This window comes from Citrus sinensis, chromosome 7 (genome assembly GCF_022201045.2).
Source record: "Citrus sinensis cultivar Valencia sweet orange chromosome 7, DVS_A1.0, whole genome shotgun sequence".
Taxonomy (NCBI): Eukaryota; Viridiplantae; Streptophyta; class Magnoliopsida; order Sapindales; family Rutaceae; genus Citrus; species Citrus sinensis.
Window position 1 is genome coordinate 14,572,404 of NC_068562.1, and position 13,251 is coordinate 14,585,654.

At 30.4% G+C, this 13,251-nt stretch overlaps 1 protein-coding gene and 1 long non-coding RNA gene across 3 annotated transcripts; one reads left to right on the top strand and one right to left on the bottom strand.

Annotated features, from left to right (window-relative positions):
* Positions 1–698: 698 nt before the first annotated feature.
* LOC127903652 (uncharacterized) lies at positions 699–3,750 on the bottom strand. Of its 2 annotated transcripts, none has more exons than XR_008056368.1 (2): positions 3,447–3,750; positions 699–1,748 (listed from the first exon to the last, which is right to left on the bottom strand). It is a non-coding gene; the product is annotated as an uncharacterized LOC127903652 (long non-coding RNA). The 2 variants fall into 2 exon arrangements; XR_008056367.1 differs by having other exon boundaries at positions 699–1,854.
* A 7,360-nt stretch (positions 3,751–11,110) lies between these two features.
* LOC102607868 (G-type lectin S-receptor-like serine/threonine-protein kinase At4g03230) lies at positions 11,111–13,251 on the top strand. The gene is made up of 6 exons (XM_006465147.4): positions 11,111–11,387; positions 11,487–11,689; positions 11,812–12,019; positions 12,105–12,354; positions 12,451–12,598; positions 12,803–13,251. The coding sequence occupies exons 1-6, from the start codon at positions 11,210–11,212 to the stop codon at positions 13,112–13,114; spliced, it is 1,299 nt and encodes a 432-aa protein (XP_006465210.2). The 5' UTR covers positions 11,111–11,209; the 3' UTR covers positions 13,115–13,251.

Consider the following 13,251-nt stretch of genomic DNA (forward strand, 5'->3'; position numbering starts at 1 on the left):
TTTGATTTCTTAACGATTCTGGTTTGGAAATTAGAAAATCATATTCAAATTTGGAAAGTGAAAATGAAAACTTCAGGCTTTGTTGTAGTAGGAACATATAAAGTCAATAAAAGTGGGCAGAGAGCTGGAAGTAGAAGATGCGAGAATCATCCCATATCATATCATTAATCCTGCAGTGGGGTCACGAAAAGCCAGAGAATAAATGCTGGTGTCGTAAATCCTACGGTGGATAGTGTTTGAAATTAAAGTTGGACAGTCATAGATTTTAAGGTATAATATTAAAATATTTAATAAAATTAATTATTATAATTTAAAAAATATATTAATATAATTTTTTATTTATATAATAAAAAATTTATTATATGTTTAATAATTTTATCAAAATTATTATTTAAATTTTATATTTATTATATATTATTAATTTTTATTTCATAATTATAATTTTTTTTCGCAGCAACTATAATTTAAAAAATATAATACCTTAATCCCAAACAATACCTTAGTCCTACAATAGAGCCATGAAAAGTCGAAGAAGAAATGCTGGTGGCGGAAATACTGTGGTAAGATTATTAGTCCTGCAGCAAGGTCATGAATAAACTCAATAAGAAAGGACAAGAGCCATGAATCATAAAGCCCATAACGCCTGTAGCAAAACCACAAGTCCAAGGTCTGAATGCAAGATCATGGACTATGTAAAATGTTAGGGAATTGAGTTTCCTCCCAAAATCATTCTAAGTAATTTATCAAGTAATAAATTAAATAGATAATACACCAATCATACAACACAAGATTTTAAAAAACTCTAAATCTGGAAAAAAATCACTACTGTTGTCACAAGACAACTAGAGAAAAATATTTACTATGTGAAAAATTATTACAACCACACTTTCAGAAATAATTTTCTCTCACCCAAGCCCCAAATACATAATCCTGAGAAATATCCCTTAAAAAAACAAACCTGTAATACCTATACTGAGGAGTCAAATGCTCCTTCAATACATCTACATGCTTAAAAATATTTCTCTCCTCTCAATTTGGATTGCTTCTCTCCATGGCCAACATTTCATGACCATTTTCTTGAGCAATGCCGAAACATCTTGCTTCTCTAGGATTTTGGATTGCTTCTCTGGGATACAAAAATGAGAAGAACTCTTCTATTTATAGCTAAATTATGGCTTCATTTTCTTCCTCTTTTTCTTCTTTGCATGGGCGGCACCCGCCCATTTTTTTCTTGTTCAATGATGGTGGCTGGCTCAACCACCCACCGTCTTTGAATTCAAAGATGGTGGCTTAGCCACCCATCATTTTGACAAATTTTTTTTATTTTAATCATATTTTCAACATAGAAGATGGTGCAAAAAATTCCAAATCACCTATAAGTACAATGCCTTTCTTATAGATTATCAAATCACTTTGATAAATTATGGATTATCAAATGTATAAGTGATTTAGATGATGGAGAAGAGTTTGAATGAGAATACTTTAATATTCATGGAAGGCTGTACGTACAATGCCTTTCTTAGTACATAGAAAACAAGAAATTGCAACAGAAGAAAGTGTTATTTATTTTTAATAGTCGAAGTGTTATAATCTTTTTTGTGCACATAGGCCAAACACTGAATCACGTTAAATTTTGTGTCACGTTTATTATAGCGTCTCCGCTTATTTATTTTTTAAGTTGACTACAAATTTGCACAACTGGCTTTATTATGAAGTTATAGGCAAGCCTTCAGAGACTGAAAATCCACCTTTAGAGAAAAGAAAAAAAATGATGCTCATTAAAATGAAGGAGGATTTTTATTGAAGAAAAAACTCTCAAACAAATCGAAGGAGGTACAAAATGCGCCAAACCTCCTAACAAGGCAAAAGCACTAAAGTGGTGAAAACTGAAAATAAAATAGCAACCAATAAATGTAAACCAGTAATAAGGAAATATATTAAAATTAATATTTCCTATACACACACGGGAGTGCCTAAGTTACATTCAATGTATCTTACGGCTTTTGTTTTATTCTTTTTGGCTAATTTCATATAGGTCCTTTCAATTTTCTTTATTTTTTATAATTGTGGATGTATTTGCCTTCTCCCATCCCTTCGACATCTATTCTTTATTTTTTCCAAAGTTTTATTTATTTCTTTAAATAACAATAAATGATTATCAAATTCGTATAAATCTATAAATTCAGAATAGATATTTGGTCCTAAATTTACCAGTCCTGTCCTTTCTTGTTCTAATAAATCTATTTTTTGGTTTATTAAATTTATATATGTATTTACTATGTTTTCCCATCCTAAAAACATATGATCTATATTATTTGCCAATTCTTGTACTGTATTGACAGCTTGATTCATAATGTTTCTGTTTTATACCAGTATATTAAAAAATTTATAAATTTATCTATAAATTTCATTTTCTTTTTTATTAAAATTTCACCACCTATTGTGTCTATAGATCTTTCTCTAAGCTCTTCCGTTAACTCAAGTTCTATATTTCTTATATTATTTTTATCAGTTTTTAACGCTTTTATTAAATTTTTTATTTCTTCTTTATTGTATACCTTTAATGTATACAGGCTATCTACTATAGCTTGTATAGGGTCCATATCTCTGGCTCTGATACCATTTTTGCCGGGGGCAAAATAATGATAACAAAAATACGAAATTACAAAAATATTGAATTTACAGAATAGCCCATCAATTATATTAAATTATATTCATCAAAATTTTTCACTTAATGTAGAAATAAGGACATAGTTATTAAAAAATTCTATTATGAATAGTGACAAACAGACTTATATGATTAATACATTTAGCATATATAGAGGATACATTTCTATGTATTTAGCCTTTTATGGAAAAGTACGTGGCGTTGTTTTACCTCTAGGTACAGCTATCAGAGTAGCCCTTTGGACCAGTAGCCCGCAACCCGAAGAGGTTTCCAGCCTATATACTTTTCACAGTTATATTTCAAATTCTTCGTTATCAGAATTATAGGTATATGAAGGTTCAGCTTCATAAGTTTTTTGTTCTAAATAGGCTTTTGCTACATCTATTCCTTCTTCTATTGTCAACATAATTATGTTATGTTTTAGGTTATCTATTTCAATGTTGTTTATAATTTTTCTTTTTATTTCTTAGGGTAATTTAAGTGAGTCTATTGCTAACAAGTCTTCTGTTCTAACAAGTTCTTGTTTACTAAAAAGATACGAGCTTTGTTTAAGTGATTCTAAATCGAAGTCTATTATCATCATGTATTCATCATATGTTATTTTAGTAGTTGGGTTTATCATGTATTCTTTAGATTTTCCTAAATAAAATTTGTGATTCATCTTAGAAAATGTAATTAAAGATTTGCTTCAGTTCCAGAAATTACTCTTCCTCCATAAATCATTCCATCAATAACCATCAACAACCTCCACCAAGAGATAAAAGTTGAGTATTATTACCTAAATCACATTTTCTCCTTTGCCTTCCGATCTCCTTCTAGTGACCTGCAGCCAGGTTGTCCTGTTCCCTTAACGGCCTCCTGCCTCAGTGGGATCTGCGGACTCAGATGGCTTTACTGTGTGGATTTCGATCGTTTTGTTAAAGAAGTGTTTGGTGAGTTTAGGTTTCTCTTCTTCTTCTCTGATGGTCTTTGTTTTTAGTTAATGATGATTTGATTTAGGATTTAGAGTAAGAAAGTGTTTAGAGAATCATCGCAAGTATTTCAGAGAGTTATGAAAAATGTTTCTGAATTCTCATAAAACCGTCTCCAGTTTCCTTTCCCTCATTCTCCTTTTATTTATGGAAAAGATTTACATTATTGTCCGTACATTATTGGACTTTTACATTATTGGCCTTTTACATTATTGGCCTTTTACGTCATTGCTTACATCACTTTATATTGTATTATTATTATTCTAGCCATGCTTTCTTGTCTTCTTCACTTTATGTTGTCTGCCACGAGAGCGTTTTATCTTCTTCTTTTTCTTTTATCAATCTTGCTATCTGCCACGAGTCTTGCTGTCTGCCACGAGAACTTTTTATCTTCTTCTTTTTCTTTTATCAATTTTGCTGTCTGCCACGATTTGTTTATTTGTCGGGCGTCTTTATCTCCATAAGCTGAGATGCTTGTTGCATAGTTTCACTGCTGCTAGGAAATCTCATGGTGTTGATTTCATTGATGAGTTCTAAAAGAATATTTGAAGGTGTATGGTTATCCTCTGAGGTGACAAGGATATAATTTTGGAATCGAATAATTGTTCTATAATTTCTTTTGTAAAGATCTTTAGCAATACTCCATATTGCCTTTATCCCACGGGCTCTGCGGGTTCTGATCCAAGTTTTGGTTATTTGAGGAACATTTGTGTATTCAGTCCCTACCACTACTTGGAAAATTTTTGTGAGATGTCCTACAGAAATCATATAGAATGCTTGGTATTCAATATTTTGGTGATACTCGGGGCTTATGGTGTAAAATTTTAGATATATAGGCCTTTTCTGGGCAAACTTAGAGCCTTCTTTGACTAACAGCTCATCTAGACTGGCTATCTCTCTTAACTCTGTATCTGGAAATATTAGGTCTAGATATCCATACTGTGTTATTCTCCCAACGAGGAGAGGATCTGCTCCTTTTACGGCTATTATTCTGGGGTACATATTTTTTCCAGGTGCCTTGAAGATAGTATTGTTGTGAGAACATGTTGAGTATACCCATGTAGAAAACTGTTTATATTCTTCTTCTTCCGAGGAAATGTTGTTTATTTTGATGAACTTTTTTGTCGAAGCCTTTTTAGGGGACTCAATTTCTATTGACAGAATTTTATTTGAAGGTGGATCACAGACTGGTTCTTGGTATGGGAGAGGTCCACTACTGCTTCCTATATTTATTGGGCTGGTGTTTATAGAAAGCCCTTTTGTTAGGTCGTTTATGTATGACTCTAACAAATTTATTCTCTTCTCGTGGGCCTCTGTGGCCTCTTTTATGTAATTTATGGCATCTAGCATATTCGATGCCTCTGTTTTGAGCCTTTGTATTTCTGCATTTATCACAGAGATGGTTTTATTCACTTCTGGATTTATTCTCCAAATTCTTTGTTTCTGCTTAAGAAATTTGCAAGGAAATTATTAGATCCTTTTATATGTATAATCTTAAAATAAGATAAGTAAGCTTGCCATCTATGTAGCCTTCTGTATTGGGGTTCATTTGGAAAAATTTTGTTAATAAGTGAACTTACCTGCGTATTATCTGTTTCTACAGTAAATTGATTCTGGAGTAAAAATAATGAAAACTTTTTTATTCCTTTGTATATTGCTAGGAGTTCTTTTTCATGAACTGGATAATTAACTTGTGCTTGATTAAACGTTCCACTAGTATATAGGTAAATTTCATTTATATCTGTTTTGAGTATTACTCCCCAATATAGATCAGATGCATCAGTTTGTATTACTAATTTATCATTTTCTCCTGGTAATCTTAGTGCTGAGAGATTTTTACATTCTTCTTTTAGGTTTTTTACCGTTTCTGTATGTTCTTCATTCCATCCTCTAGTATTATTTTTTCTAAGCAGTTTTTGAAGTATATTTCTCTTTTTTGCTAAATCTTTTATAAATCCTTCAGCATAGTTTAGACAACCTAAAAATTTTTGTATTTGTTGTTTGTTTTCTAATTTATTTGGGAATTCAGTAATCATTTTTCCTATGTGGCTCTAGAGTCTTATTCCTTTTCTATCAAGAATCATCCCTAAAAATTCTATTTTCTTATGTTCTATGGCTGCTTTTCTTTCTAATAATACTATACCTTCTCTAATACATATATTAACGAATTCTTTTAAATGGGATCTATGATCTTCTAATGTCTCTGATGCTATTAATATGTCATCAACATAGACTATAATATAGTTGTAATCTTTAAATATTTTATCCATTCGACTTTGAAATATTTGAGGGGTATTTTTTAATCCAAAAGGCATTACCAGCCATTCATAATGTCCATGTGGGGTACTAAAAGTTGTATAAGGAATACTCTGTTCTTCCATTTTTATTTGCCAAAATCCTAATTTACAATCAAATTTTGAATAATATGTTTTATTTTTTTACAAGATTTATTAGTTCTTCTTTATTTGGAAGAAAATATCCATCAAATTTTGTGTATTTATTTAGCTCTTTATAATTTATTACCATTCTTGCTTTTCCTCTTACCTGTTCTGATCTTTTCCTAACCATAAAGGCTGGGCTATTATGTGGGCTATTGCTAGCTCTAACTAATTTTAAATTTAATAATTCTTTCATTTGGATTTTAAATTCTTCTCTATCTTCTTCTGGGTACATCATAGGTTTTAAGTCTTATTATTCTGTTTTCTATCAATTCTATTTTTGCTCTAGGATGATCCGGTTTCCATAATGCTAATGGGTTTTCCTTATAGACTTGTTCAAGCTGTGATTTTATTGTTTCTAATTGTATATTGTAATTCTGTCTTTTTTGGATTAGATAATGTTTTTCATAAATAAACTTATCACCACGCTGGGCTGGCTGAACTCGATAAGGTTTAAATTCGCGAGGAATGCGAAGGATATGATTACAAGGGGTTTTTAGAGTGATCATGTAGGTGGTTTGTTGATAATATTGGAATTGTTGTATGAAGTCATTTCCTAGGAATATATCACAATCCATAGTGTCATATTGAAATATTTGATTAACACATACTATTTTACTACCTAGTAGTATTTCAAAATTCATTAAGGATTGATTGACTTGTTGTTTATCTCCTGTTATTCTAATGATCTTTAATTTTCCGTTTGGATTCCATTAGTTTGATAAAAAGGATTTCATAATTGTTATTTCACTACCAGTGTCTATTAAGGCACATGTATCTATATCTTTTTCTGTTATGTTTATTTGTATATATACGGACATGGGGTATTTTATATAGGCTTGCTTTAACATGTTTCACTTATTATCTTTCGACCTTCCATTTGTAAAGTTACTTTATGTTTTTCAATTTTGTAATATTCTAAATCGTTTAGAAAACTATTTCCTAGTACTATATGTTTTTCTGGGTCTGTGGTCATAAAAGAGTCTATGTAACAAGATACTATTATTCTAAATCCTTCTATAATTATAGGGACTTTAACTTCTTGTTTACAAATATGCTTATTACCATTAAAATCAGTATATTCATACGGAGTGTCTTTTTCTTTAATTAAGAGTCCTTTATTTTTAGTGTGATTCATATAATTATGACTTGTTCCTGTGTCTATTAATATAGGTATCTTTGTTGTATAATCTATCCCATTAAAGTATTGTCCAAGTATCTTTATTACATTATTATTTGTTAAGGATTTAGTTATTTGTTTATCAGTTTTCAATCTTCTAGATGAACTTCCTCTTACTAAAGTTCTTCCTGCAAAACTTATAGGGATAATAGAATTTTCATTATCATTATTTAAAAATTGTTTTTCGTCATCTATATTTAGTTCATAATTTATAGGAATTTTGTGGTCCTGGATTGTTGGTTCTATAAATGTTGCTATGTCTTCACATTCTTTATTTATTTCTATATAAGGTTTATTTCCATATACTTCTCCGTAATTTGAATTACAAAAACTATATAATGCAAAATAATGTATTGTCATTAACCTATTTCCTTCTTTCATCAAGTTTCTTTTTAGTAGTTTAAAATGTAAGCTTAGTGTTTCATCTATATTTTTATCTTTTATATGTACACAATATCTAGAATGACATGTAAATAATAACTTAGTGTAACATAAGTTTCCTTCTATTGTTCCTAAATGTCTGGTGCTAGGGTCATTAAATCTTTGATCGTGTAGTGATAAGACTATAGAACTGTCTATTCCTTCCTTAAAAAGAGATTTTATTAAAATTTGAATTTCTGCTAAATATACATACTGAATTTTTTCTTTTGTTGATTAATTTTTTATTTTTCTTAATGCTAAATCTATTGATCTTTTATTTATTAAGCTAAACCTAATATTTTCTTCAGCTTGTGTAACTGTCACAGCCTTCTCGTGTTCATAATATTCATGTAACACTATACGTTTTCTTTTAAACATATAAACTTCTTTTCCTTCATAATTTGATATACTACTTATTTCTTCTAAGTCATCTCTTATATTTTCAAAATCTTCTTCTAAGAGTCTTACTTTCTTTTTTGTACAATCTGTGCTAATATGTCCTATTTCTCCACAATTCCAACATTTACATTTGGATTTATCTAATTTCCTTTTTTGGTCTTTATATTTTCGTTTATAGTATTTTCTTTCTGGTTTTCTATATTTTCTTTTAAAATTATTGTATTTTTTATATTTTTTCTCTTTTTTATATATCCTTCTTTTTCGTTTATAAGGTGTATAACAACCCCACTAAGTTGGCATGTCTATTTTTTCACAACATATATCTCCTATGTTCTTACTCTTTTTCATTAAACTTCTTTGAATGCATATTTCACTTAGTCTTGTATTTAAAAACCTTATTCTAGATCCTAATGTATCTGGAGATCTATTAGCAGTACTATATTTCTCATACTCATTTATAAAATATCCATTCCAAAGATATGGTAATTTAGAATAGTATAAATTTTTATAAATATTCTGATCTTCTTGGCTGTAGAATTGTGTATAATAATATTTATTGAATTCACAAGTATATTCTCTTACAAAACACATGTTACAAATTGTTAAGTTTATTAATTTCATTCTAGCCTCCGTCTTTTCAATTTTTGTTTCTCTTTCTATATGCTCTAACCAATTTTCTCCTAAGAATTCGTTAGCAATATATTCTATTAATCTTTCAATTCCTAATCCTCTACTTCTGGCTAAAGCTACTTTAGTTGAGTCTTTTATTAATGTTTGTGTATCATTACTTAGTACTTTCCACCAGTTGAATACATTTCCTGTAAAACTGGCTATGAGGATGTCAGCAAATAAATTTATTTTTTCTTCTTCTGATTCTATATTCCAATCTTCCTTAGAACCATTATATATAAGAAATAATCTCATTTGCATTCCCCCATTCGATTAAAGTCTTATGAGGATCTATTTTGCAATCTAGATCTAAAAATGTTCCCGCATTACTTATTGGCGTTAATTTATCATTATTAGGTTGATATTGTTTTTTCCAAGGAGTATTTTTGATGGGTGGTACGTATTCAAAAAATGGTCTAGTTTTCTTTTTGTTTGTTACATATCTATAACTTGGTTCTCCTATGTCAGGTTTCAATTCTGGTCCTCCAGAAGTATTCATTTTTATATGGTATTCTTTGCCAAAATCCTCTAAGTCACTGAAGTTTATTTCACTAAACTTTTCAGTTAGTTCTTCTAAGGTATCTTCCATTAATCTGAATCACTAGGAGTTGTTTCTTTTATTTCTAATTTTCCCTTTCCTTTTTCTTTATTTTTTAATTCTGCTTTTAATTCTTCTGTTTCTTTTAGTGTTTTAGGATACTGGGTGTCCATGAACCATGCATCATAGCTGCCCGTTTGTGGTTTTTGTATAGGTTTCTTGAAACTTGTTCCAACTATTCCTGATTTTAATATTTCAAACTTTTCTAATTTTTTATTTTTCTTTTGACTCATCTGTATTACAGTCATTTCTATTTTTATTTTGCCTATTTCTTGTTTTGTTTCCTTGATTTCTTCTTGTTTTATTTTTGCCTATTTCTTGTTTTTTAATTCTACTTTTAATTCTTCTGTTTTTTTTAGTGTTTTAGGATACTGGGTGTCCATGAACCATGCATCATAGCTGCCCGTTTGTGGTTTTTGTATAGGTTTCTTGAAACTTGTTCCAACTATTCCTGATTTTAATATTTCAAACTTTTCTAATTTTTTATTTTTCTTTTGACTCATCTGTATTACAGTCATTTCTATTTTTATTTTGCCTATTTCTTGTTTTGTTTCCTTGATTTCTTCTTTGAGATTTAAAAGTATTTCTTTTAATTCTATTAATATAGTTTCCATAAAGTTTAAGGGTGTTAGTAGTTATTTTTGTTTCTTGAATGTACGTTACGTTACACGTAACTTAGAGTTTTTTTTTTTTTGAATACTGATTAATCATCATATTACTGCATTACACAGATAGTTACAACTGCTATTATAGCAGATATATTATACTAATATTTACAATCAGAAATACATGATTGGGACTTATATTATTACATTGAATTCTGTGAAGTACATGCCCAGACAAATAATCCCTTACAGAAGAGGGATGTCCATACTCCACTCGTATTGCACGAGGAAGAGAAAATTTTTTTAAAATATTAAACAAATAAGCACGTTAGCCCCCACTTAGAGTTAGCCCACACACACACATACATACATATATATATATATATATATATAGCGACTGCTGTGTGGAAAGACTTCACAAGTCAAGCAACTCGATAACATAATACTCGCTAGTAGCTCTAACCTTAGGCGATTGGATAATTGCCCAGGCCCCACGTAGAAAATATATTATCTACTTATTTTTAAAGAAGAAGAGTACAACTACTTTTTATCTTAAAAATTGAATAATATCTCACTAAACTGTATCTTTAAAGGCCTCATTTTAGTCAAAGTCCCATTAAAACTGTGCAATAATTACTTCATAATTTAAAAATCAAACTTTTACCTTGATAGCTATTTTTCCAAAATGAACTTCAATCTAACTATCACACCAACTTTTTCAACTCAATCAAAACCACTTCAAGATAAGTATTTTTTAAAAATTAAAATTAAAATTTTTTACTTAAAAATATGAAAAAAAAATTATGCCTAGACCACAGCGAACTTATTATTTTTTCATTCAAACATTGTGTGTGTCTATTACAATTATAAATCTATAAGAACTATTTTAAAATTAATTTTATTATAATACAATCTAGATTTATATCCTCATAAATATTTGAAAAATATTTATTTTACCTACATTAATGAAAGGAAAATTTATTCCTAACCAGTTATATAATTAAAAGGGGAGTAGAGTCTCAACATCTAGCCACTTAAATTGAGCGCATGGTCCAATCGGCTGCCCTTGAAAGCTAATATATAAATAATATATTTAATCATGTGCGTCACAATTCACACGGCCATAAACTTTGGAAAAGTCTTTGATTTTTATATTTATATATAGAGAGAGGAGAGAGACCATTAATTATTTTCTCATTTTCTTCAAATATTAACTCTCTCTGAGTTCAGGCAAGTAAGTATTAATTTCATCTTATTATCAATGGAGCGCTGCCCAATCTTCATCTCAATTATTGCTTCAGTATCTCTTATCTTCTTGATCTTATCGTTCACCGTAACCACAAATCGAACTATTTTTCTCGCCCTATCGGCTACTCTAGCTGGAATGGCCGCCTTGGGCTTGACAATTTTTTGTTTCAGGAGAAATACCACAAACAAAGGTAACATAATAGATCATTAAAGGTTTTAATGATTACACAGATCTTGGAGCATATATAATTATTTTTCACCTTTTTAATTAAATTTTCTTGATCATTCAGGGGAGGATTTGATGAAATTTGATCTGGGTATGAACCTAAAGGTCGATGTAGAGCTTACAGAAGGCAATAATAAGTGCAAAAAAGGGTGCGAAAAGGAAGTTGATCAATTTCCCTTGTTCAGTTTTTCCAGTGTTTCTTCTGCAACTGGTAATTTCTCCGCAGCAAATAAGCTTGGCGAAGGAGGCTTCGGAACTGTTTACAAGGTATCATTTCATTTATATTCTTTGCAGGAGGGTTATGCTAGCTTTTGAGTATGAGTTCGGTTCGTGGGTTTCCATAGTGCACGCTAATGTTTTAGCAAATTTTAACAAGAAAATTGTCACAGGGAGTAATAGGGCAAGGTGAGATAGCTGTGAAAAGGCTTTTAGGAAAATCCGGACAGGAGATAAAAGAGTTAAAAAACGAAGCATCGGTAATAGCCCAGGTTCAACACAAGAATCTTGTTAAACTTTTGGGTTGCTGCATTGAGAAAGATGAGAGGTTATTGATCTATGAGTACATGCCAAATAAAAGCTTGGATTGCTTCCTCTTTGGTTTGTCATCAAATCTTGATATCGTGACTTAGATTTTTATTTTTATTTTTTTTCATACTTTTAAAAATTTGTTGTAAATGATCAGATCCAACCAAACGAGAAATATTAGATTGGAGAACCCGTGTTCAGATCATTAAAGGAGTAGCTCAAGGGCTTCTTTATCTTCATCAATATTCCAGAGTCCGAATCATTCACAGGGATTTGAAAGCTAGCAATATCTTGTTGGATAAAGATATGAATCCTAAAATTTCAGATTTTGGAATGGCAAGAATAGTTTTTGGAGGGAATGATGAGGATGAGTTACAAGGCAACACTAGTAGGATCTCCGGGACTTAGTAAGTAATGAATTTTAATTATTTTTTCATTACCGAACAAACATCGCTAAGAATTTTGTTTTGATTATCCTATGTATACCAATTGTTGAATTGCAGTGGATACATGTCTCCTGAATATGCACTTGAAGGAATTTTTTCGATAAAATCGGATGTCTTTAGCTTCGGAGTTTTGTTGCTTGAGATCGTGAGTGGCAAGAAGAACACTGGATTTTATCGAACCAAATCTCTCAATCTTATCGGCTATGTAAGTGACAAAAACTACAGTAACTTTTTTAAGTTATACCAACTGATGCTGACATGATCTCAGTAGTTATCATTTGTAACCTTTTATCTGAAATTTTTATTGTTTTAATCTATCTAAGTATTCTGCATCAAGATAATAGATTTGAAATTATATGAAATTATAATTGAAGAGTGATATGGGTAATTTTTCTCATTGGCTATTTAGGCATGGGATTTGTGGATAAGCAACAAGATAATAGATTTGATAGATTCAGTATTAGAAGAAGCATCCTTCAATGAGTCACTGTCAAGGTATGTGCACATAGCACTTCTTTGTGTTCAAGAAAGAGCAGAAGACAGACCCACCATGTCTGATGTTGTCTCCATGCTTACAAATGAAGCTTCATCACTTCTTCCTCCCAAACAACCTGCTTTCTGCAATTTAAGAAATATGGAGAGTTCAACGTCGACCACCGAAAAGTCATGGGCAGATTGTTCTATCAATGAAGTGACAGTTTCAATTTTGGATGCACGATAATTTTTTTCTTTTTTCTTTTCTTTTTTAATTAATGTAAATGCCACTTTTGGAAGGCTTTTTCTCTTTTCTACTTATAATCACTTAATGCTAGGGTTGGCAACAAAAAAAAGTCCGGACCGGCCCGACCTTTACGAAAA

What these genes read in the sequence shown, in the direction of transcription:
- LOC102607868 (XM_006465147.4), top strand. Translation starts at nt 11,210, where the DNA reads ATGGAGCGCTGCCCAATCTTCATCTCAATTATTGCTTCAGTATCTCTT. An exon ending in CTTGGATTGCTTCCTCTTTG is followed by an intron (nt 12,020 to 12,104) that starts GTTTGTCATCAA and finishes GTAAATGATCAG; the next exon opens with ATCCAACCAAACGAGAAATA. An exon ending in AGTAGGATCTCCGGGACTTA is followed by an intron (nt 12,355 to 12,450) that starts GTAAGTAATGAA and finishes GTTGAATTGCAG; the next exon opens with TGGATACATGTCTCCTGAAT.